General features: G+C 45.3%; 1 protein-coding gene across 3 annotated transcripts in view; it reads left to right on the top strand.

Moving 5' to 3' along the window:
* Positions 1-25665, top strand: part of LOC146799541 (carbohydrate sulfotransferase 8-like) — a 114018-nt gene extending 88353 nt beyond the window's left edge. For all 3 annotated transcript variants that reach the window (XM_085627112.1, XM_085627113.1, XM_085627114.1), the window contains one exon: positions 15859-25665. In XM_085627112.1, the coding sequence (XP_085483238.1) occupies positions 15859-16670 (812 nt within the window). In that variant the 3' untranslated portion in view covers positions 16671-25665. The remainder of the gene's footprint in view (positions 1-15858) is intronic.
* Positions 25666-26608: the final 943 nt, after the last annotated feature.

Here is a 26608-nt window from a genome sequence, read left to right as displayed (position 1 = left end):
ATTCCTCATTCTGTGATGGCTCACTTCTTGGAATGTGCGGCTCACTTCTTTATTTTCAATACCACTGCATGTTATACCTCATTCTGAGATGGCTCACTTCATGGAATGTGTGCCTCCGCAAGTTATACTTAATTCTGAGATGCTTCATCTCTGGGAATATGCATGTCAATCTCTTTGTTTACAGTGCCACCACATGTTATGGCTCAGTGCAAGATGGCTCATTTCTTGAAACATTCATGAAACTCCTTTGTATTCAGTGCTACCTCATGTCATACCTCATTAGGAGATGGCTCACTTCTTACAATGTGTATGTCAACCCCTTTTTTCACTGCTGCCACTGCATGTTTATACATCATTCCGAAATGGCTCACTTCTTGGAAAGCGCATGTCAACACTTATATTACCAGTACTGCCGAGTGTTATGCCTTATTCTTAGATGACTCACTTCTTGGAATGTGCCTGTCACCCCTTTGTTACTTGTGCTACTGCATGTTGTGCCTCATTCAGAGACCGCTCAATTCTTGCAATTGTATGACACTCCTGTATTACTAGTGTTACCACAGATTGTTCCTCATTCTGTCACTCCCTTGCTATCATATGTTGTGCCTTATTATGAAACGGCTCACTTCTTAGAATGTGTTTGTCACACCATTTGTTACCAGTGCTACGGCATGGTATACATAACTCTGGGATAGCTCACTTCTTAGAATGTGCATTCTACCCCTTTATTTTAGCATAACAGGCAGTAGCATGTTATACCTCTTTCTAAGACAGCTCACTTCTTCGAATATGCATATCCCCCCTTCGTTAACAGTGATATGGCATGTTTTTCCTGATACTGAGATGTTTGCCATCTCGGAATGTGCATTGCCACCCCCTTTGTTACCAGTGCTACTGTGTGTTGTACCCCAGTAGGAAAAGGATCAGTTCTTGGAATGTGTATTGCACCCCCTTTTTCATCAGTGCTAATTCCATGTTGTTCCTTATTCTGAGGCGGCCCACTTCTTGGAATGTGTAAGTCACCCCCTTTATTAACAGTGCTACCACAAGTTGTTCTTCATTTGGAAAAGGCACACTTCTTGGAATGTGCATGTCACTACAGTAGTTACCAGTGCTACCGCAGGTTGTACCTATTTCCGAGATCTCTGAATGTGCATGCCACCCACCCCTTTATTTTAGTGCTACCACATGTTAAACCTAATTCAGAGATAGCTCGCTCCTTGGAGTGTGCATGTCACTCCTTTGTTTCAGTGCTACCACATGTTATACCTTATTCCGAAATGACCCACTTGTTAGAATCTGCATGTCAACCTCAAAATTGTCAGCGGCACTGCATATTATACCACATTCTGTAATGGCTCAGGTCGTGAACTGTGCATGCCATCCCCCTTTATTTTCACTGCCACCCCATGCTATACCTCATTGTGAGACAGCTCACTTCTCAGACTGTGCATGTCAACCGCTTTATTTTCAGTGCCAACTCATTTTATACCTCATTCCGAGATGGCTAACTTCTTGGTTTGTGCATGTAAACCCCTTTATTTTCAGTGCCACTGCCTGTTATACCTCATACCGGGACTGTGCATGTCAACCCCTTTATTTTTAGTGCTACTGCATGTTAACCCCGTTCTGAGATGGCTTACTTCCTGGAACATGCATGTCACCCCTTTATTTTCATTGCTACTTCATGTTTTTCTTCGTTCAGAGATGTCTCACTTCTTTGACTATGCATGTCACCCCCGTATTTTCAGTACCATTGCATTTTATACCTCATTCCAAAACAGCTCACGTCTTGGAATATGTATGTCTTCCACTTTATTTTCAGTGCAACTGCATGTCGTACCTCATTTAAAGATGGCTCACTTCTTGGAATCTGTATGTCAAACCTTTTGTTACCAGTGCTACCGGGTGTTAGACTTCATTCTAACACGGATCCCTTCTTGGAATGTGTATGTCACCCCCTTTTTTAGGTCTCGCCTGAGACAGCGCTTTAGCGCTGCTCTGGCGAGACTTATAGTAAGCGAGTTTTGGAAGTGCAAACAGTGGCTTTTCAGGCCTCCAAATACAGTGCATGTGCGTCGGCCGGGCACGCGCACCATTGGAGGCCTGAAAGCACTCGTTTGCTTTCACGGCCGCTTTGATGTGATCGCGATTACTTTCACACACGCACATCTTATCTGCCCCATCCCTTTTGCTTCTTCTGTCTCACCCTCGTATCCCTATCTGTTTTTTCTCCCGTCTCCCCCACCCCACTTCTTTATGTTTAAGCACTTCAATAGTGCTTCCTACTTTGGTTATGTTCCTATTACAATACCACCAAATGCAACTGACAGTATTCTATGTTGCTTTCCTCAACCCCCCATACCCTCCTTCTCAATTGCGGCGGTTGGTTTAGCTTCGCACTTGAGAGTTCAGCAAGTGGAGACGCTTCAATGCTTTCCAGGCAGAACACAAACTACAGCAAAAATCAAACAGATAGTATATAAAAGCTTTAATCTGATAAGATTTTAAAGCAAAAATGATTTTGAAAATTTGGGCCCACTACCCATGCAAAATGCGCTGTCTACCGGCAACTTATAAAAATACTGCTAGTGTGGCTGAAAGACAATTAACAAGAATTTGCAATGCAATAGGTCTCACATTATTACAGTTTGAGCTATTGGTGTTGCATTATTTAGCAATGCCAATATCTCAAACTTAAATAATGCGAGACCTATTGCATTGCAAATGCTTGTTTTACAGTGTGACCGCATGTAGTACCTTATTCTGAGATGGCACATTTCTTGGAATGTATATGTCACTCCCTCTGTTAAAAGTGTCACTGTATGGTATACCTCATTCTGAGATGGCTCACTTGTTGGAATGTGTATGCCATCTTTTTTGTTGCCAGTTCTACTGCATGTTACACATCCTTCCGCAATGGCTGTTTCTAGGAATGTGGATGTCACCCCTTTCAGTTTTGCAGCGTATCACACCTCATTCTGAGATGAGTCACTTCTTGGAGTTTTCATGTCAACCTCTTTGTTGGCAGTACCACTGAATGTTATATCTCATTCTGAGATGGCTCATTTGGAATATGCATGTCACCCTTTTATTTTCAGTGCTATCACATCTTATACCTCATTCTGAGATGGATCAATTTTATTCTTTGAATTATGAGTTTTCTGTAATATCCCTATTGGTAAGCCAGCAATTTCAGGACAACCGCCATTTTATAGTATCAAGATTCACAATGGTATTAGATGATGTGCTGTCCTATTACAGTTATTCACAGTGCTTTGTTGCCCAGCCAGGTCAAAAGCCCTTTTTACCGCTCCAAAGCGCCAAAGAGAACAGCTCCAAGGTACATGGTTCCATCTGAATGCCCACATGATCTGTCCACACATACATCCACCCACACAACATAAGCTTGCATGTATAACTAATACGCAAAGTGACCGTTAATCCACTTATAAACACAAAAACGGATCATCGCTCTCAGTTGCACAAATCCACAGACATCATACTTTAACCAACATTCTTCATCCATCTATCCATCCACACAAATTCAAAAATCATCCACATGTAAATGCATGAGCCATCATGCCCCTGACTCCCCCAGCTGCTCACCAACCCACTCCATCATCCTATGACCCAAACCTCTAGCCACTCACATAGCGATTCAGCCATTCACCCGACTTACCTAATGCACATTTAACCATTTACCCACTCAGCCATCTATACACTTACCAATCCTCACAACCATACTGAGGCATACACATCGAATAGGTAAGGTTGTTTGTACTGTTGAAGCAGACTGTGCTGAACCTGTTATATATGGGAAGCTTGTTTTGCTGATGTAGTGGTAGAACTTATCTGTCAGAGAGAAAAGATTGTACTGCTGTTATCATGCTGTACCTGTTTGAAGAAAGAGAGGTTTGCACTGCTGAGACCCAGTTGTAACTGTTATGTGAGGATAGCTTGCACTGATGATGGTGGACTGTACCTGTACCTGTTCTTTGAGGCAGATAATTGCACTTCTGCTGTTGTGCTGTGCCTATTTTCTGAGGATTGGATGCTAAAACTGTGAATAGTGTGCTATACCTTTTCTGTGAGAGAGTGAATCTTGAACTCAAGCTGCTGTGTTGTACGTATTCTGTAAAGGAGGGAAACTTGCACTGTTTATGCCCAGCTGTACCTGTTTTATGAGGGATGCTTACACTCCAGCTGGTGTGCTGTACTTATTACATTTCCATTTTCTCAGAAGCATTAGGCATACTTGCTATGGGGTACCGGCCTGGTGGTGCCAAAGATGAGTATCTGGGTATGGGTTCTTAGCAGGTGATCTTGACTGGGAGCATCCAGTATGTGTCCTCATCTTCTTTGAAGATCTGCAGGACAGGACTTGTGGGTTACTCCTAGACCAGCTCTTGCTGCCCTCCCCCAGCCTGGTCTGCTCATGTTAGGCCTGTTCTGGTGCCATGCCTACTGTCTTTGGCCTCCCTCTCCTACATTGCTATGCGGAGGAACCTGACTAGAGCAGTTCAAGAAGTCCAATCTATCCGTGTGCTGAAGTTACCCTGCTTTTATAAGTAACTCAAAACTAAAGTTCCTAACCTTGCCCATTAACCTGGCCAGCTCGACCAATTTTAGTTGGGTACACCATGTTGCTTGTTGGGAAATCTCAGACCCACACCCCCTTACATTATTGACTAAGCTATGCCCCTGCTCACATGTTGAAGGCAATACTTATTTGTTTTGCTAATGTTTGTTTCCTCTCTCCCTCACTTCCTGCGACTCCCTCCTAGCCAGCCAGCACCACCCTAGGAGGAACACTCATCTACAGACCCCCCGGACCCCGGGCTCAGTTCAGCGACTCCATCGCTGACCTCGCCAGCACCCACGCACTCGCCTCCATGGACTACATCCTCCTCGGGGACCTGAATTTCCACCTCGAGGACAACAACGACGCCAACTCCGCCACTCTGATCGAAAACCTCGCCAACCTCGGCCTCAGACAACTTGTCACCGCACCCACCCATGCTGCAGGCCACACGCTGGACGCGGTCTTCTCCACAAGCACCCACATCACCTTCGACCACACCTCCAAACCCCACTGGACCGACCACCGCTGCATCCACTGCACCTTCAAAAAACCAACCACACACCATCGCACCCAACAGCTGCCGCGCCACTGCTGGAACAAAGTCACCGAAGACCAGCTGACCACCACCCTCGCCCAGAACCCACCTATCAACCCCACCTGCCCTGATGCCGCAGCCCGCAACCTCAGACAGTGGATCGACGACTGCGCCAACACCCTCGCCCCACTCAAGAGACCATCCCACAGCCACGCCAGCAGGAGAGCCACCTGGTTCACCGACGAGCTCCTGACCTCCAAACGTGCCTGCCGTAAGCTGAAGAAGAAATGGCTCCACGAACGAACGTCAGAAAACCACGCAGCCCACAAGGACGCCACCCGCAGACATCACCACCTCATCAGACTAGCCAAGAAATCCTCCTTCAAAGACCGCCTGGATAACAACGCACACAACAGCAAAGAGCTCTTCCGCATCATGAAAGAACTCTCCAATCCCGACGCCAGCGCCAACGACATCCCCCCTCACAAGAACTGTGCGACTCTCTGGCCATCTTCTTCCACCGCAAGATCGCTGACATCCACGACAGCTTCAACTCCACGACCGCTCCAACGATGCACGACTCCACCCCCCCGCGATCACCAACAGCGCCAACCGCCTGACCTCCTGGGCCAACACCAACGATGACGAGACACGCAAGATCATGAACTCCATCCACTCAGGATCTCCGTCAGACCCATGCCCACACCACGTATTCAACAAAGCAGACGCGGCCATTGCACCCCAACTACGGAAGGTCATCAACATCTCCTTCGAAAAAGTGACATTTCCGGAAAGCTGGAAGCACGCCGAATTCAACGCCCTCCTCAAAAAACCCAAGGCGGACCCCAAGGACCTCAAGAACTTCCGACCCATCTCCCTGCTCCCGTTCCCGGCAAAGGTCATCGAGAAAATCGTCAACATTCAACTGACCCGCCACCTCGAAGACAACAACATCCTGGACCCGTCCTAATCCGGATTCAGACAAAACCACAGCACCGAGACAGCCCTCATCGCAACGGTGAAACATCAGCCCTTATCCTCCTGGACCCGTCAGCCGCATTCGACACAGTCTGCCACCGCACCCTAAAGACACGCCTCCAAGAAGCCGGAATCCAAGAGATGGCCCTTGACTGGACCACGTCCTTCCTCTCCGGCAGAACCCAGAGCGTCCGCCTCCACCCTTTCCGGTCAGAAGCCACCGACATCATCTGCGGCGTCCCCCAGGGCTCATCCCTCAGCCCGACGCTGTTCAACATCTACATGGCCCCCCTCGCACAAGTGGCCCGCCACCACAACCTCAACCTCATCTCCTACGTCGACGACACCCAGCTCATCCTCTCCCTCACCAAGGACCCCCACACCGCCAAAACCAACATTCACGAGGGCATGAAGGCCATCGCCGACTGGATGAGGAGCAGCCGTCTGAAACTGAACTCGGACAAGACGGAGGTCCTCATCCTCGGACCCACCCCCTCAGCCTGGGACGACTCCTGGTGGCCGACCGCTCTAGGGACAGCACCGACACCAATCGACCACGCACGCAACCTAGGATTCATCCTCGACTCCTCCCTCTCCATGTCCAAGCAAGTCAACGCCATCTCCTCCTCCTGCTACAACACCCTACGCTTGCTCCGCCGGATCTACAAATGGATCCCGACCGAAACAAGAAGAACAGTGACACAGGCCCTCGTCAGCAGCAGACTGGACTACGGCAACGCACTCTACGCAGGAATCCCAGCCAAACACCAATGGCGGCTACAACGCATCCAAAACGCCTCTGCCCGACTGATCGTCAACGCCCCCCGCCGCAGCCACATCACCCCCCTCCTGAGAGACCTGCACTGGCTCCCCATCAACAAGAGGATCACCTTCAAGCTCCTCACCCATGCACACAAAGCACTCCACAACGCCGGACCAGCCTACCTGAACAGCAGACTCAGCTTCTACACCCCCACCCGCCAGCTCCGCTCCGCCAGCCTCGCCTTCGCAGAGGTCCCCCGCATCCAACGTATGACCGCCGGTGGCAGATCCTTCTCCTACCTCGCCGCCAATACCTGGAACACCCTCCCTACTCACCTACGACAGACCCAAGACCTACTCACCTTCAGAAGACTCCTCAAGACCTGGCTCTTCGAGCAGTAGCGGCACTCGCCACCACCCCCCCTCCCCTCAGCGCCTTGAGACCCTCACGGGTAAGTAGCGCGCTTTACAAGTACCCTAATTGATTGATTGATCATCAATATACTTTATTTCGGCCTGGTGACCTCAAAAGGGCAGGTGCAATAAATACATTATAATAAATAAAACATAGATCAGACAAATATAATATATAACCATTATGAAAAACTGCAAGCAATGCAATGAGCCTGGTAGGGAACCTCAGGGGAAACAGTTACCTCTATCAACATAAACCTCAAGAGTAACCGAAGACAAGGCTATAACTTGGTCTGCCATGTTGAGTACCACAGCCACACCCACACCAGGAGAAGGATTATCCCTCTCATAATGTCCATACATATTGAGTACCCTGACCTGCTATTAAATAATTTTAAAAGTTCACATAAAAAGAGGTAAGATTGAAATCGATAGGCAAAAATAATTTAGGATATTGGTACTGGATTTGAAAGAAGTATACCTCATACATGAGGTGCAGCAATAATTGTTTCAGATTCCCTGATGGTAGATTTTTCATTCGTATCGACTAAGCCCCCCAAATTGAACGTGAGACTGCACATACTATTGAATCTTCCATGTCACTTTTCAATAATAGCAGTGCCTCCCAATAGTGTCTTACACCCTCCAATTTGCACAATGCAATTATCAATTTTTTCGTAAAATTGAAGTATCTGGGGCGAAAGAGCCGAAAGTGGGTCTCTCTTTCCTTTGAAGATGGGCAAAAGGGGTGAGTATGATCTAGATTACACTCCATTTTGTTCCATCTCGAGGTAAAGGATCTTAAGGGTAGGGAGTCAGATATGAACTGGAAAGACAGACATTTAGCCCCGGCGGTATGAATCTTGTCCAAAAAGATTTCAAAATTGGGTGAACATTTGTGAATCAGGAATTGTCCTGTTAGGGACCCCTCCCTGTGCCCGACCCAGGTTCTAGCCAAAGCCTGATCCCAGTAGATTTGATTTAAGAGCATCTTATCACCTTTAGTGACTTCATCAGTAGTAATCCATAGGTTTTCCGAATTAAGCAGTTCAAACTACTGTTTGACATGCTTGAACCATGTGGTGGGGATGAGTTTGTCACAATTATTCAGATCCCTGAGTGCTCCTCTGTAAATAGTTAAACCCTCACCCAATATAACAATGGTTTGAGAAAAGATACCAAGTGGATGGGGTTAAAGGCTAGATCAAATCTCAACCGAACCAAAGGGGCTCGTTGTGGCAAATTTACAAGACCTTTAATAAATTTGTTTTCCTCAATGGATAATATGGATGCATCAGTATAGCCCCACATCTCTGCCCCATGAAAGGCAGCTGACACTGTGGTGGCTTGATAGAATTTTAGGGCTGGTGACACGGCCCCTCCTGCCACAGACTTGTGTTTCCTTCTTATTAAGAGTGCGCCTGGTTTAGTCCGACCTTACTGTTATCTATTTGCATCCCCCATTTTAGAGAATCTGACATCCTTATGCCCAAATAGTTGAAGTGAGCAGTCTGCTCTGTCAGGGAACCATCAATTCTCTTTTTTCTCTAAAGGACCTATGAGAATTAATCCCCATAAATTTGGACGTGTCGGGTTTAATTCTAAGCCTCTGTTGTTACAGAAACTGTAAACAAATCCAGTTCCTTCTAGAGTCACATGGGGGTTCTGGAAATAAGCAGCATATCATCAGGAAACATTAGGGTCAGGACCGGGACATCAGCAAGTTTTGGGGCATCATGTTCAATTGCAGAGACCCAGTTCACTGCCCCATTACTATATAAACTAAATAAGGTTGCGGCAAATACACAGCCCTGTTTGGTGCCCTTTTTGAGGAAGATCTTTTCTGTTCCACCTTACTTGAGTAAAGGTGTTGGTATGCAATATTCTGAGAATCCAGAGGAGATCCTCTGGAACCCCGTAGTTTCCCAGCACCCTCCATAGCCTATCCATAGGGACCAGATCGAAAGCTGATCAAAGGTCAATAAAGGCAACATATAAGTGTTCTTTCTCTAGGGTGACAAACTTCCTACACAGAACATTAAAATGAAAGACCTGGTCGGTGGTGCTTATTTTGTTTCTGAAACCTGCCTGGACGCCTTCCAGGATATGGTTGTTGGCAAGCCAAGTTTGCAGCCTAGTTAGTACCTGTCTGCAGAATATTTTTTGGCTGTTATCCAGCAAGCTAATAGGCCTGTATTTGATGGTTTGTCGCTGCCCTCCTTTTTAGGTCTCGCCTACGCAGCGCGCATGCGCTGGATAGGAGGACCTTTAGCCGTCGTTCAGCTCTTTTTCGAAGCACATACTCGTGCTTGTGGCAGCATTCACCATGCAGGAGTGCGCAGGGGCGCGCCACAAGCACGAGTATGCGGTTCGAAAAAGAGCAGACTGCTCTCCCCAGCGCACGCGTGCCCCACTCGCAGGCTCACCTCCTGCTCCCCGTCTCACAGCAATTAACTTTTGTGGCCGCGTTTGTGTTTTATTTAATGTGGGTGATGCCTTTTTTTTTCTTTGCCCACTAAATTGTGTTTCTCTGTCTCTTTATGCCCTTATTAAATCCTTGCTGTGGCCCTTTTCATGCTTTAACCCCTTGCGTGCTCATGACGGAACCACGCCGTCATGAGCCACGGGCGGCGTGTGCTCATGACGGCGTGGTTCTGTCATGCTGCGGCCGTTGGCGGCCGCTCCTCCCACGCGGCACTAATTCCCCGCCTGTGCGGGCGAAATAGACAGTGGGCGGAGTCGTGACGGAACCACGTCGTCATGAGCACAGCTCGCCCGTGACTCATGACGGCGTGGTTCCGTCATGAGCATGGCGGCGCCACGCTCACCCCTCACCCCCCCAGCGCTGCGGCGGAATTCGCGCAGCAGCGAAGGGGTTAAATGAATCTCTGTGCCTCTCTATGACCACTTTCTTTCGAAAACATGGCTCTCGCATGCCAAACAATGCCTTTATTTTCTTGTCATGCCCGCTCCCACCAGTCAATAACTTAATTGCTATGTTAATGTCTCTTCTCTAAAGACAATGCCTTTATTTCCTTGTCGGTGCACCCTCCTCTCCAACTGTATTTGTATTTCTCTGTTGAATCCCCCCATGTCCTCAAACAATGCCTTACTTCCCTGATGGTGCCCTCTGCCTCTCTAGACAGTGTCGTTTGGGTGCCCCCTTCGTCCAGACAAAGTATTTCTTTCCGTTGCGTGCCCCATCCCTTGAGACTATCCATTTATATCTCTGGTGGTGCCCTCCCTTCAGCTGGTGTATTATCGCAACCCCCTCCCTCCAGAGAGTGCTTTATTTCCCTGTCGGGCAACTCTCCACTCAGCCGGTGTCATTGATACCCCCGCCTCTCTCCACACAGCGTCTTGCCGGGTTCTCCCTCCTTTACTAGGCCCTACCATGCCGACTTCACGCAGGCTGCCCGAGCGGCCCCAGCTCCGCCTCCGCGATGAGCCCGGCACAAATGCTTTTAATCTGTTTTTAAAACCCACGTCCTCTGAATGCCCACAAAAGAAAAATATAGGTAGTAGTGTCCCTAAAGATGGGGAAGAACGGCACACCACACTGATTACAAGTAATAACTAAAATACATAAAGTTAAGGCGTCAAAAATATGAGGAAATCAATAACGATTGTAAGGTGCTCACAGCTTCAATTAATGTCCACTACCTAGGGACATCATCCATATGTGCAAGACATACATACATTGATTATTGCAAGTTTAGAAGACTTAAATGGCACTCCCACACAATATACGGGTTAAATACCCCACTGATATAAATTGTCAGCTCTATTCAAGTCACATATGCTTGTCCGCTACAGAGATGATAAGATCAATTCCATTGAATAGTTGTATTGTCTGATAACAAATCCAAAACCCCTTGGATATTAGTTGCTTGTCATCTTTATTTATTAAAGCAGGATTGCAAGTTCCAATACACGGACCAGCCGACACGTGTTTCGTCTTACAAAAGACTTTTTCAAGGCAAAAAATGTAAGATGAATAAGGTAATTGGTAATGTTCCAGGTCCTGTAGTTCATAAACACGAGGTCCAAAGTCAAAGCATCATATGTAATATCACACCATCCATAAAAGTAAGCTGCTGTCCCTTCCAATTTGGGCAAGTAGAAACGCATCAAATAGATTCTCCAATAAACTTCTCGGTATAAGTGACGTGCTGTCTCCTTGATAAGAGTGCACTCACTACCTGTCACCACCTGAAGGAAAGATTTAACCGCAACCCGCACTGCCCAACTGCTGCATGTCCATTTAAGGCATTATTGCAGCAGGGCCAGCATTTGAGGAATGATTGAGAGTTCCTTTCTGAAGGAATGCACTGGAGAGGCGGCCAGATCTCCAGACACGAGGACTCTTTCCCCGACTCTCTAATCACCTCAGCACTTTACGTTTACATGTCGGGGACCTGGCTACGAAGTCCTCTTCCCTCAGAGGAAGCACGTTGTTTCTTCCTTTTGCTTCCAAAATCGGTAAAATTAAGGAAAGCGTCCCTCCGAAGCAATGGATCTGTCCTGTGCACTTTAAAAAAATTATTATTCTATTGTTAATATGTTCCTATGTTATAAATAAGAATCATCCACCAGCTGCCCTTGTCAAGCCTAGAGTAGTTGACACCACAAGGTGTTAAATAAACTTAAACAGGCCACGGAACTGACCAATAGGCGCTTTGTATTTAGAGTTGGGAAGTATGTCCAAGCTCTTATCGTCCCTTTGGAGTTCTTTAGTGCTGTGAGTCATCAATCCCTGCGAATTTGGGAAGGAAAATCTCTATAAACCACAGGTTTTGCTTTAAATGCTTCAGCAAAGAAAAGCAGTTTGCATTATTGTTGTCCTTCAACATAATTATAATGCCGTTACTTGTTTTAAATATGCTTCAAGTGCAGTATGATATTTCAAACTGATAAAGTATTTGAATCAAAAGCATCTACTTATCTTTCTGGTTCTGTAACTTTAACCCCAGAAGCCGGACATGTAGGCACCGTCACAGACTCAAAATCACACACATAGGTGGGTGTGCCTTCATACCCCTAGCGAGAGACCAGCCAGGAGTCTGGCATGTCATTGAGAGCCAAACCATGATCTGAGCAGGCCTAATCCTGTACGTCACACAATAAATGATGTGTTTTAGTTTGGCAAGGCATGCTATTAAACTATGTCAGATTTCCTTTTTGTATGAGGTCATTTCCATATCCGCCGCAATTGTTTTATCCAAGACATCGGCGGAGACTATTGGTGATGTTTTTTTTTGGAAGACGTAGTGCTGTTATGTTTTTGGTTGTGGGTAACAACTGAACTTGTCTCCTGAGTACTTTTTTTTGTAAGTAGACAACCATGTTGCTAGTGTTGGATAAAGACGGGCAACGAAACCACTTGTGAGCAACTGTTTTTTGAGAACCCTTGTTGAGTCTAGTGTCATTAGATTTCTGGCGTATGGTTTTTAATTGCTAAACCTTCTGGCCTTAAACTGTGGTATTACATGGTGTGGCTTCAATGATCACTTGCTACCTAAAAAAAAAACCATGATTACTTCAGTGCATAAAAGATTTATAACCTCAAATATATTTGAGTACCCAGTGCATTGGCATTGTAGACAGGCGGGAGAACCGGCAACCCATCCCATGATTTTGAATCAATTCGTTTCTGAGCCTTTGCTTCTCTGTCATAAATCTGAAGCCTGATGTGTTCAGTGTTCACCCATTAGTGCCAAATAATCAGTCTCAAAGTGGGATGGCCTTTGTTGGCACAGCCAGGTACCAACCCCTCCAGCCCTCTCATCTGGAGTGAAGAACCTTGGGTTGACATTTGACAACAGGACTTTATTTTGTGCTCAGATCAACTGCGTAGTGGTAGTCTCCTATGGCCTTCTAAAATCACTGAAGAAGTTTCTGTATTTACTACCTTAGCAGTATCAACAAGCATTGGCATAGCCAATAGGTCTCGCCTTTGGGACCTTATAAGTATTTAGTTATGCAGCACAATATCATTGGTACAACAGCATCAACTGTTGCATGGCTAAACACTTATAATGTCCCAAAGGCGAGACCTATTGGCTATGCCGATGCTTGTTATAGATTCGGATAATAGTAGCACCCTGCCAGGATGGTGGAATTTTGCTGCCCTTCATGTTGGCGTTACTCAAGTGATTGAGGTAAGGGACCCAGACCTCAGGTTTAGATAGAAACAAATCTCCTAGAATATCATCCAATCCTGGAGCTTTTCCTTTCTTGGTTTGGTTAAGGGCATTCTCTGTTTTGCTTAGGGTAAAACATAGAGAGTCCCTGGGTGGACGGGCGACACTTGTCACGTAAGTGGAGGGTTGGGGGGCATTAATACATCCACTGTCTCCTGGAGCCCATCAAATCGCTTTCCTAGTACCTCCTCCTTAAAAGAGTGAGATAAAGTGGGTAACCCATTTATCACTCTGTATAACAGCCACCAGGTGATCATCAGTGGTGCGTGTACCTTCAGCCATTAGCTTCAACAAGGACTTGATGTTTGTGCTATCAAGTGCCTCGGTAAGGTCAGCCCATTGTCCCCACTCCCATCTCTTTTTTGCTGCCAGCAGTATGGACGTATACCTTTTCTTGGCCATATATATCTCAGGTTCGCTGCCTTTTAAAAATATTTATATCATGGCGTTTCTTTTTCCTGTTTACGATCTTTACCAAACCAGCGAGGTTGTTTCTTTATAATATTGCCCCTTGTTCTAGCCTTAAGGAAGAGGGGCTTTATTTGATCCAATAATTGGCAGGGCGCAGTGACAAAGGCAAACTGACAATGAGCATTAGCAGGCGCATCGTAGGCAGAAACAATATAAATAAGGGCTTCATGGATTTGCCTCTGGAGCACCACATTAGATTAAACTTCTGCCCCTTTTATGTTACGCCTATTATTAACTGTCTCGACTGAGCTGGAAAAAATTAAGGTCGCCAGGGTATTACTCATGAATATGGCTAAGTCGAACCTGGCACATAACGCCTGGTGATCACTGTCCGACCTCTTGATTATGACCATGTCCACAAGCGCTGGCCAGAGTGTTTGGTCAATAGAAATTAATACGGCTAGTTGAAACACCTCTTTTAAAAGTTGGATGTGGAAGGAAGTCAGAGCGGGTGTTGGCATTGGCAATTCTCAGGTCAAATTCAACGTTCTGTTCTTCTAATTGGGAGGCGACAACCATTTGTTTCAATGCTACTTGACCCCTGACACCCTCTAGAGATGCTAAGGCCATAGGTTCTGCTGGCCTTGCCATATTCATCCCATCCGAGAGAGTCTGGTATTGCAATCCCCTGCAATTATCTTTAAAGCATCTTGGTTGGATTTGGTCAGCATATCTCTGAGCTGGTCTGCTATTGGGGGGACCTAGTTGAGCAGGACTGATCAAATGTATTTATTTACAATAAAAATTGTCTCTCTCCCTGTAACGTATTCACCATTATTTTCAGGCCTTAGAGATCCTCCCCAGTCCAATCCCCTTTACTGCTCCCCCTTCTCCTAATGTCTTTCCTACTTTCAGATCTCCCTTTTTGCTATTTTCTTCCACTTTCCTCTGTCTCCATTATCCAGTTTCTCTGCTGCTCAGACATATTTCTCTCTACACAGCCCTCACCTCCCTTTTTTGTTCTCTCACTATTTCTCTTTCTCCCCACACCTGGCCCCTCTCCAATTGTGATTCCCTCTCTCTCGTAACTTTGCTGTAACTCACCAACGTCCCTAGCACGTCAAGGCTCTAGTACATTTAGCTCCAATGTTCATAATGACAGATATGCCAGTGGATAACATGGAATTACTGTCCGCATTTATAAACCTGAAAATCCAACATTTGCCCTTCAACAAAAGTCCAATCTTTACAAAAACAGGATTATGCTAAAAAAGCCTGGCTTGTCCACAGAAGTATTTGTGATTTTTGCTTCTGTTGCTATTGGCACTGGTTTTCATGGGCCATTATTCTGCAACAAATGTTTTTGGTTGGGCAGACAGTGTGGCTTCTGATAAGTTGGAGCCTTTACTTCATGAAGCTGAGGATCTGTTGCCATATGCTTCCCTTTCATGCCTCCCATTCTGCTCCATCATATATCTAACATGAGCTCAGCCGGGTCTGGTGGCTCAGTGGACTAATACGTCCACTACTGGGGCCTGTGTTTGACCTCATGGTCAAAGGTTAAAATCCTGGCAGGTCCACTCAGCCTTTCATCCATCTGAGGTCATTAAAAGGAGTACCATTGAGTTGGGTAACAGTAAACGTCTGTTATTCAGCGCCAGGATACCCAAGGGTGAACGTGCACTTTACAAATACTTATGTTATGTTACGTTCTCTGCATTTACACAAAGTATTTACTCTTTACATAAGTAGACCTTCAGTAGTCTATGCTTGTTGTCTTTGGTACATTTAAAAATATATCTATAAAAATACCTTGGCTTTTTAGGACACTTATTGTTTTTAGGTAAGAGTACAAGCATTTATATGGTGCTTTGTCTAGCCTGTCACCCATTTTCTATTGATGAGTAAGAAAGTTATTGTAACGTGTATTGCATTTACGTAATCGTTAATGTAATCCTTACTTTTTGCAGATTATGAAGAAAGTTGGTTGGATGTTCAGAAAGAGCGGAAGCTCGTTTTAAAGTACATGTGTGAGAAGTACAAACTTCACCGGAATTCCATCCTTCCAGATCCAAGTGCTGCCAAGATGATGTATGTAGAACACAGGCATAAATTAATCTACTGTGAGGTGCCCAAGGTTGGTTGCTCCAGCTGGAAGCGGATCATTCTTCTCCTCAAGATGAACATGACCAACAATTACTTTGAGTTGTCGAATGAGGTTGTTCACTCCAGAGAATCATTTGAAATCTTGAGCTCCTTCCCGCCGGACAGACAGCGGCAGCTGCTCAGCAGCTACACCAAGGTGATGTTCACCCGGAACCCATTTGAGAGACTTGTTTCTGCCTACCGCGACAAGTTCCTCCGCAATCGGCAAAATAAGTACTACATAAAAACAATGGCAGAAATGATTAAATCAAAAGCCAACAAATCTAAAAAGTCAAATGGACCGGTCACCTTCCTGGAATTTGTCCACTTCATCTTGGATGAGAATCCTAAATACAGTGACACTCACTGGAGACCAATGTCCTCCCTCTGTGATCCTTGCAACATTCATTATGACATCATGGGCAAATTTGAGAAACTGAAAGAAGACTCTGATCAAGTGCTCAGGAGCATTGGGTCTCCCAAAGATTTTCGTTACCCCTTTTTTATAGAGCCCTCAACACAAACAAGCAGCGACATTAAAAAGACATATTTCAGTAATCTGAGCACTGAAGATGTGCTGGGCCTTATGAACAAATACCACATGGACTTCATGTTGTTCGACTACCCAATATTCTAAAAGAAGAAAGACTTCAAGAACGATGTCAGTTTGTTAATAAGTTTTACTTTCCCCATTTAAGTGGTACTGCTGACCACAGGAGTTCTTGTTTCTTACAGACGGTGTTCATGTCTTATACGGCTATTTGTAAAGTGGAATGCCACTGTACATATATGATGTTTAAACTTTTTTTCCCTTTCAGTTGGCACATGAATTATATTGTATATATGCAAATGGTATTGTAATGTTAATAGTTTCCCATGTTGAGTCTATGTCACTAGAATATTAACAGGAAACATTCACTTGTTGGAACATAAAACCAGACACAGTAGTTGCCAATCCACCACACACCCATGTTCTCACAGTCACCATTAAGTCAGTAAAGGGACGACATTGATAAGTGGTTTGCAGCTTTGGCAGAGGCCTTTCGTATTCACAGAATCCGAGATGAGAACTAGGGGATTAGTCTGTGGAAGCACATGCCGATTGTTGGAAGGGATTCACTGTTGGTCTTTGATGCATCTGACTAGGTTAAGTATGCCCCCGTAAAAGAGGCCATCATGTTCTCAGTTGCTTTAACCCCAGCAAAGTATCACCCATAGTTCTGGAATTCCCAGAAACTGTAACACCAGTCTTGAGAAGATTTTGTGGTTTATTTTCGAGGGACTGGATGGTTGGGTGAAGGGCAGCAAAGTAAATGATTCAATGTGCCTTATAATTCGTTTGTACGGAGCACATCTGAAGTAACTGCGTACTAGACTTCAAGCTCACCCTGGCAGGGTGTCTGTCTCAACACCAGAGTGTCCAATAACGTTCCAGGTAGTGGCCACAAGAAGAGTAGGTCAGGCACCCAATAGAAGGAAAAAAGTGGGAACCCCTTAGGACCCCAAATGTTTGATCAGAGGGGAGAGTCCCAACTCATTTCAGGGAAGCTGGAAGGCCAAAACACAGGGGCTGGGGGGAGTAAGGGAGCAGGAAGCCCTTTAATAGGGACAGGTGCTTTGACTGTCATCATCCAGGGTAAAGGGAGGGTGATGCCTGGCGGCCCAGGTAGGCACTCACTAGAGGACACTCTATAGAGGTAGCCAGTTTAGTGCTTGGGGGAGATTATTTCCAGGATCAGAGGGTAGAGCATACCAGAGTGTTCTTTTGGTGGAAGGTGGACCCAGCAGGTACGTTGGTGATTCCTGAGAGTTCTAGAAATTACTTCCAGATGGTCACAGTGAATAGGGTCTATATCACTGCTCTGCAGAATACCTGTGCTAACTGGACCCTGATGGTGGAAAGGTTGGTCTCCCGAGAAAAGTGCCTGCAGGGACAGGTCTGTAAGGGAAAGATTGTTAATGGGGAGGGAGTGTGACTGGTCTATGGCTATGTTTTCCTTCAAGTGAAAGGGGATAGTGGACCAGAGTATGGTAGCTGTGTGTCACTGCTTGACCTTAGGTTCCATCCTGTACAGGGAGCCCTCACAGGCGAAAAAATAACCTTTAGGGGCAGCCACCCATGGCGCATCAAAAACACAGATTACCGGGGATACTGTTCCTAAACAGAGGTTACAGAGACCCCAGAGAACAACAAGGTGTAGGGGGTGAATGTCATCCACATGGGGAGGCCCAGAGGGCTAAGGGTGACCACCTCTGACAGGAGAGGACCCCAAAACTGGCACTGGCAAGACCAATTCTGGCCTGAATTAGCTGCCCACCCTGTCACAGCGAAAGGATACAGGAGTTCTAGACAAAGCAGACCACGACAGAGTGTGTCATCCTTGATGAGGGTTGTATGTCCACACTGGAAGTCCTGAATTGCCAGACTAGTATTTAGTCTCAGGGTGCAGATCGTAAGCTGAAGGGCCAGCCTCAGTGTGTTACCCCTGAGATGGTGAAAGTAAGAATAGAAGGAGGGTGTCTGCAGACGGAGGTTGTAATCCCCTACTCTGAAAATCCTCGGAGGTCTGGGAGGTGTTAGGGAGGTTCCTTAGCCAGTGTTATAGGGACAGGAGAGTTTGGTCAAGGAAAGATGTCAAGGACTGCCTGCCTTGCCCCCTCCCCCGAAAATATTCAGGGACGCATGGGTGGGCCCAGTGGTTACAAGACATCAGGGAATTTTGGACCTTGAGATGGCAGACATGAGACTGTTATCACTGTTTTTATAGCGTGCTAATCACCTGTGAGGGTATCCAGTCACTTTAGGTGGAAGCAGGGTGTCTGCAATGTCAGGTTGTACCCCTACTCTAAGTAACCTAAGAAGCCCAAGGGTCTTCAGGTGCAAGTGGGTAACTCCTTGCCAGCTTAAAAGCTGTGAGGCCTAGCCCAAGCACAGAATGGAAGCATCCACGTGTCAGTGGATGGTCACAGGCTTGGTTTCTGGCATTGACAGCTATCAGTTCCCTCTATTGGTCTTCTGGGCAGTGTTGATCCTAAGCTGTGGTCACAAGTCTGGAAGAATGGTCTACATGCCCTTGTTAGTCAAGATGGTACTGTTCACATACTGGGATGCATCTATGAGCAGGCTAGGATTAGTAGTCTCAAAGATGATGTCTTTAGGAAAGGAGAAATATTCCCTATGAACAAGATTTGTGACTAGAGCAAATATTGACAGAGTTATCAGGTAGGTTTAGATGGGCATAGAACAGGTATGAGCTACTGCAGTGGTGGTAAATTGTCTTTGTTCTATCGCCTGAGAAGGGAAGTCCATCAATGGATGGATTAGTCTACATTAGCTCTTGGCTTGCAGGGTGGCAATGCTGCCTTTTTTGCATGGTCACTCTAGATTTTGCCTTTCTGGACTCTATTTTTCCTCGTTTTTGAACTTTGCTAAACAGGACTAAAGTACCTGTGCCCGCCATTTAAACATGGTTAAATTAGCTTGATTTACATATTTAACTTGACAGTCATATGTAGTAGGAAATACACTCAGGGTCTGGAAGTTACATGCCACCTGTGGGCTGCAGCACTTAAGGTGCTATCTACAGGATTTTCCTTTAAAACATGACTTGAGGCCTTTAATGTTTAGCCTGACTACAGCAGCCTAAAATATCTTCTGTTGAACCTGTCAAATAGCCTTTTTTGACAGGCGGGAAACTGCTTTTTTCCCCCAAGTGCTTCTCAGTACTCATCATCAGTCATAAGGTTAAGTGTCTGACGCTTAAAATTAGAACATGTGCAAAATTAAATTTGAAATGTCCCTCCAGTACCCAGACCCCAAAAGCTATCTTCACTGGCCAGGGCAGTACTTGCATCCTAGCAAAAGTCAACTCACAGATATTAAACCTTATTGTGTAACATTTGCAGCGGCAGCTTCTCTGCTAGGCAGAGGAGCGTCGCCCTCTGCTTTTTAGCAGTAAAATATAGGGAAAATAAAATAACTTGCATTATTATCATTTTATTTTCTCTTACTTCCGCAGCTTTGCGTGAGGAGCCGGGGGCAAGGGGGGAGTGGTAGCACCCTCCTAAGTGCACAATGACTGCTTGGCCGGCCCTCTTGGGACAACCGAACAGTCTTGCTCACTTTGCATGTTCTCCATGTAGGCTGCATGACAGCCTGCATGGAGAACATGCCAAGGCCAGGCTCCCAGTCAGCGTCTGAGCACCGAAACAAGGTGCTCAGACCTATCACAATGCAGCTCAGGCAGCATTGTGATTGGCAGACCGGAAGTCTGGGTGTGTTTCCTGTTCAGGCCAGAGAGGGAGGACTACAGAGGAGTGACGCGGCGAGGAAGCGTCGAGAAGCTACGTTTTTAATTGCATTTTTTAACACCCGCTTCCCCTGTGTCCTTCTCCCCTTCCGTCCCAGCATCCCTACCTCTGATCTGTGCTGGCCGCCGCTGTACTTTTGACAGGAAATTAGTAAAATACGCAATCAATCCATCAATAAAATCTCTATTCAGTCAGAAATAAGACCATAAAAGCACATTTGTTAAAAATAAATACAGAAGTCTCAGAATATCAAAATCAGTGCAAATCAATTAATAGTTAAAAACATCTATCACCCAACAATCATCATCACAAATCATGATGCATATTTTTTGATTAAATTTAGTGCCTGTGTAATAAATTAAGGACTGTAACACAAATTGTTGGGGATTCAAGTAGTTGTAAAACAAGCAAACCCTCTTGATGTGTATTAAAAGATTTTCCAATTAGAATGGGTCGAAGGAAACGCAACTTAAAAAAGGAATACAGAGTGCAAAAAAACATAAAGTGCTTCGTTAACTGAGGGGAAACTCCATCACAATTGCAGCATGGCAATAACACGAACCAAGACCCTGTGATAGGGAAAGTCCCTAAATAATGGATCATATTGACTCTGAACTGTGTTAAAACTTATGTACTGGTGCTTTTAGCCACATTAATGAAGGCTCTATGCTATTGGTTGCTGCAAGAGGTATGTAAGATTGGACTGTTACCTTGTGAAGTAGATTCATAAGTCTCAGCTTTTCTTTGTGTGCAAAACACTCTTCCTTTATCAGCTTCTTGGAAGATGAACTAATATTATCTGTGATCTCAAAGAAGCTTTTCAATCCTAGGTCTCCAAGAGTGTTTTTGGCATAGTTTATCCAGGGGATAGCCAGCCTATTACTTTGGCTCAAGCAATCCTCCACTATGCTGCGTGGGAGACTTAAGTTGGGTGTGGACCAAATTTTGACCCACAACAGAATGGGAGCCAGGCCCACCAGGTCTTCTTAAAAACGTATGAACAATTCGCTATGGGATATGAAGCTTGTGTTAGATCTAGGGAGCCCTAAGAACCTATTTAGAAACCTGTTCTCTAGCAACTGTAAAGGTTTCACGAATGTATGCCCCCACATGCCTGCTTTATAGGTGACAATGGATAAGCACTTGCTTTTATAAAGCATGGTCATTTCTTTGGGGGGCTTATGTCCCAGTTTCCTAGCAAATCTAAATAGTGTTTCTCACACATTGAAAGGGACCTCTGAGTTTTTAAGCATTCCCAGCTCATATATTAGGTGAATAACATACCCAGATAACTCAAATTAATTGTTTTCATTACAGGAGTTTCTTCAATTAAAAACTTTCTTGAGCGGATGTTCTTAGGGCCACAAGTTAAAATATAGGACTTATTATGATTAATCTTGAGTTTCAACCTCTGCATAAAACTATGAAACAGATCTAAAGGTGCTTGCAGTCCGTTGCAGTACGAGCTAAAAGGACTGCATCGTCCGTGTACAAGAGAATGTGGACCAAGCATGGAGCGATTTTGGGAACGTCGGGGTTACAAGACCTTAAAGAGATATCTAGAGCATTAATATAAAAGCGGAATAAGAAGGGGGCCAATATATAGCCCTGTCTCATCCCACCAGTAACTTGAATGGGAGGCGTCTAATCTCCAAACTGGGTGTATCGAACCCTCATGCGGGTCTCGATGGAGGCTTTTTAAAAAGTTCAATAAAGGAAGGGGTTAACCCCAGCTATGTCCATGATGTCCTCTAGTTTTTCTCTGTCTACTAAGTCCAAGGTGCAGGAGAGGTCCATAAAAGCCATGTGTATGGCTCCTCTCCTGGCCTTGACGTATTTGCCCAAAATCAGGGCCCTATTTAACACTGCCTTGGTAGTACCTCTGCGAAACCCATATAAGACTTCAGTAAAAAAGTTGTTTTCTTCCGCCCATGCCTCAAATTTTCCCAGGACCGCCAATTTTTTTAATGGAAGAGAAAAACAGGGAATTGGGCGGGTAATATGCTGGGTCATTCTTGTCTCCTTTCTTTCTATCTAGGGAGAGGGGTGGCGCAGCGGGCAAGGCGGATGACTCCGGAGCACAGGGCTCACGGTTTGGTCACCGGCTTCGGCTCAGCCCAGCACCATGTGACTCTTGGCAATAGCTCTCCTAATCTTCCCGACGGCCCCAAGCACCTTGGGACCCTTAAGGGGGATCAGTTCGCACTTTACAAATACTAGGTTATTTTTTACAAATAGGGACTGTAACTGACTGTAAACGGCTCAATGGCCTGGGGGGAAATAGAAGAGAAAACTCGCCACGAGTAGTAGGGGTTTCATTGGTTCTTTATTTGATTTTTATGTGGTAATCTTTTGTTGGGATTTTGTTTTGTCAGTCCCATAGAGTCTAAATAAAAAAAAAACAACAACTAGGGATCCTCTTCTCCTACTAGGTCGTCGTCTTCGGGGCTTCTGGAGCTTGATATCAGTGTGGCCCTTGGCGTCGTCCCTCAGCCTGGGGAGTCTAAACAAGAAGGAGGGAAAACAACAGAATAAACCGAGATTAGCAAATGTCCTTTTTGTCTAGTCTCAGTGCTACCTCCACCAAAACAAAGTGCTGGGGAAAAACGGGGAATCGCGTGCAGGTGCCTTGTGCTGGGGAAAGTGCACGAAAACAAACACATGCGTGCTCTATGTCCCCACGCCACCACACCACCACTAAAACAATCCTCTTAGGGCTACTTGCCTTAAGCCATGGCCCTGGACCAGGGCCGTGGCGCTGGGACCCGGGGCGTCCTCTGCCTTCTCTGAGCCGCCGGGCTTGTTCACAGTCGACTCCGCTTCAGGGGTTGTCTGTATGCCGCCGCTGGGCTCCTCTCGCGTTTTGTCGCACTCCACTCCTCTCTCCGTTGCCTCCGAGTTACCTCCTCCGTCTCTCTCCCCTCCGCTTGCAACCCGGCCTTCTTGTTGGTAGACCCCCGATAACATCAGGAGTTCCTCATTGAGGCGGGCTGGCGCTACTGGACGGCTGGGTTCTTCCGGTATGTTTTCTGTGTCTCGGCCCGGTTTTCTACACTTCTGGTTCGCCGGCTCCTCGGAACTCTCACACTGACTTCTCTCCATAACTCAGTCATCCTCTTATTATTATGGCCCTAAAACGTTTGTAATCAGGAGGGCCCAGAAACCTATGTTGAATTTAAAGAGCTCTGCTGAGACCCCATCTGCGTCTGAGGCCTTACCAATTGCGGAGCTCAGGATAGCTTTTCACACTTCCCCGACTGAGATAGTCTTACTATAGTCTACAAGGGCCATGGGTGTAACACTGGAATCAACTGGTGCTGAAGGCACTCTTTCATAACCTTCTTGGTTAAACACTTTTGTGACGTGCTGGACCCAATTGTATTACAATATATGGCATTCTATACCTGTAGGGGATTTTTCACTGAAGAAATGTCAATTTACAGTCTCCCAGAATGCCTTGTTATCTTTTGAAAAGGCAGCATGTTCCAAATCTTCCCAGGCTTTAGATCTTATCTCAGCCTTTCTTTTTTCAATAGCTTTTTTGTGCTGGTCTGCTGCTTGCTGCTTCTGTTCTGGGAGTGAAAGAACCTGACTTTTCTTTCTGTATCCTGCTTCCAAGGTTCTCCAAGGGCTTGAGTTGAACTTGCCTTCTGTTAAGAAGTCTCAGGGCCATCAAAGACTTCACCTGACAGTGCCTGGGCTCTTCTGCTGAGAGTCCTGACCTGCCACGTGGTGCTAAATCAAATTCCTGGGCCCTTGAAAGTGCAACCTGGTAATCTTAAGGAGAAAATCCACATATCGTCTCCCAGTGTCTGTTTTATCGATGCATTGCTACAAAATTCAATGCATCGCCACTGCCAGCACAGGAGCGTGGTCTCCACTTGTTGCAACGACCGTGGCTTACAACACAGGCCCCAGCTTTCTGTCACAGCATGTTCGAAGAACCGCCGCAATGTGAGTTTTGAGCACCGCATCACTGAAGTCCATGACATACCACTCCAACTCAGACGCAGTGCCTGCTTCATTGCTGTGGAATCAGTTCAGTGCATCTGGATTTTCGATGCATTGTCCCTGGGCGCTGATTCTCCATCAACAATGCACCACCATAAGGAACCGAGGCCGCATGTGCAGAATTCAACACATCACCTCCTCTGCCAGTAAAAAAACAATGCATCACATCCCCTGCATAGGAAGGAACCGACGCATCGCTGTGGTTTTCTGGCACCTCACCTCCCTTGCGCCTCGTACTTTGTGCTAAAACAAATGCATACATTGATTTCTATGAACTAAAATTGCTTAATCTCTTAAAAGTAATATTTTGACTTGTGTATGTTAGATTTTTATTGTTTTGGTCTTGTTTTATTCAGATAATTATTGGCTATTTTTCTAAACTGGTGTGGACTCCTTTTGTAGTATTTTCACTTTGTTACTGTGTGTGTGTGTGTGGGGATACAAATTCTTTGCACATTGCCTCTGAGATAAGCCTGCCTGCTCGTGCCAAGCTACCAAGAGGATGAGAAGGGGTTATCTTACCTGTGTGACTCCCTTACTTGGACAGGGTGCAAATCACTACCAACTAGAGACCCTATTTCTAACAACCGGTACCGACTGGACATTGACAGGACTATGGTGGTGGCCTTTGTTGCAGTGAGTCCTGGCCCTTAAGTGTGGTCCCTGAGGATCTGTGAGCCTTAAAAGTAACACAGAGAAGCTGCACCAGAAACACTGGAAAGTTGAGAATTAGAACATTTTTAGACTTCCTAGACCTCAGGAGCCATAAGAGGGACCTCACAGCAAAAGTGTCCAATTGAATGTTTGTTGTTTTAGTGTAATTTTGTTTATTACATCTTACTCTATGCTTCTAGTTCGGTTTGGGATTTTTATTGTTTATTGCTTTGTCTTTATTACTGCTTTGATAATGCATAATCATTTACACATTGCCCTTAGACAAGCCTGTCTGCTCTGTGCTACAGCTATCAGGGTATTGAGCTCAGATTAATTTAGTGACTTTGGGGACACCCTGACAAGTTAGAGTCATTATTACTTGAGGTGGGTGACGGCCCAACCCAAAAATAAATCCACTTTCTTACAATTATGAACCACATTTTCATATCCAATATCACTGTACAACTATGTGGCACTGAATTTGTATAGTGTTGTAATTTATGCTATAGTGATCCTTACAAATTGTAATTTACATATAATGTCTGTAGAGTGACATAGGTCTTTTTGTGTAACTTGTGTGTAATTTATATTCTTGTAATCAGTAAAACCAATAAAAAGTTAAAGACAAGACAAGTAAGACTGTCAGAAGTAAACAATATGCTACTGTTTGTGTCATCAATGTATCAAATGTGGTTCCTCAGTACGAGATGTCAGGGATAGGTAGGGCATATACCTGTGGTAAGTACCTCCTATTCTGAAGTTTGAACATAGAAATGCAGCGCAATTTGTAGAATTGGTATTTAACACACTGCTTTCTACATGTTTAACCTTCTTTAAGAGCCTCTTCTCACGATAATAAATGTAAGCAACTTTAATCTGCGAAATCTGTAAAGACAGCAAGGGTATGATAATAATAACAGAACTTGGAATTTGAGTCACTGTGCAGACCTCTGCTTGCTCTGGGATAGGAATGTAACCCAGACCTTGCAAACAGGACCTAAGGAGATGGGAAAAGATGGGTTTGAATACGGATCAGTAGGGCAAGTAGAGGAAGAGGAAGACTGCACAAACGTGTACACATTGTGCTGAGCAGAAACCTGCTTAAAGTTGGTGGGAGTGACCTATATATAGGCAAAGAACCCCTGCAAATATTTAATGATGCTGAGATGGGTAACAGAATACACCATTCTAAATCTAACTGACAATCTCCTAAGCAGGCCACAAAGTGAGTTTGACCATTCTTCATGGTTGTTGCTTTCCACATTTGTTCCACTGTGTGGTATTTGTACTTTTCACCACTGTAATCACAGCATTGATATTACCAACAATGTATCTGGCTTTGGAAGGCATATTCCATTCACGCAATGGACCAAATGGAATCAGTTTTCAAGACATAGGTTCTGTAAGATCTTCCTCCTTTGAATTCTGGTACCTTTCAAACCAAAATACTGCTACCAAAAGATCTCAACTGAGGGAAACGACATCTATCAGGTAAAATACATAATTTGAGCATGAGGATTTGTCAAGTTTGTTTGATCTCAGCCTCTTCTTAGGCATTCGTAGAGCATCACCAACCACTGGACACTTTTCAGGCATGGT

The sequence above is a fragment of the Triturus cristatus genome, chromosome 9 (genome assembly GCF_964204655.1).
Source record: "Triturus cristatus chromosome 9, aTriCri1.1, whole genome shotgun sequence".
Classification (NCBI taxonomy): domain Eukaryota; kingdom Metazoa; phylum Chordata; class Amphibia; order Caudata; family Salamandridae; genus Triturus; species Triturus cristatus.
The sequence above is the reverse complement of the archived record's forward strand: the minus strand, read 5'-3'. Positions and strand labels throughout refer to the sequence as shown.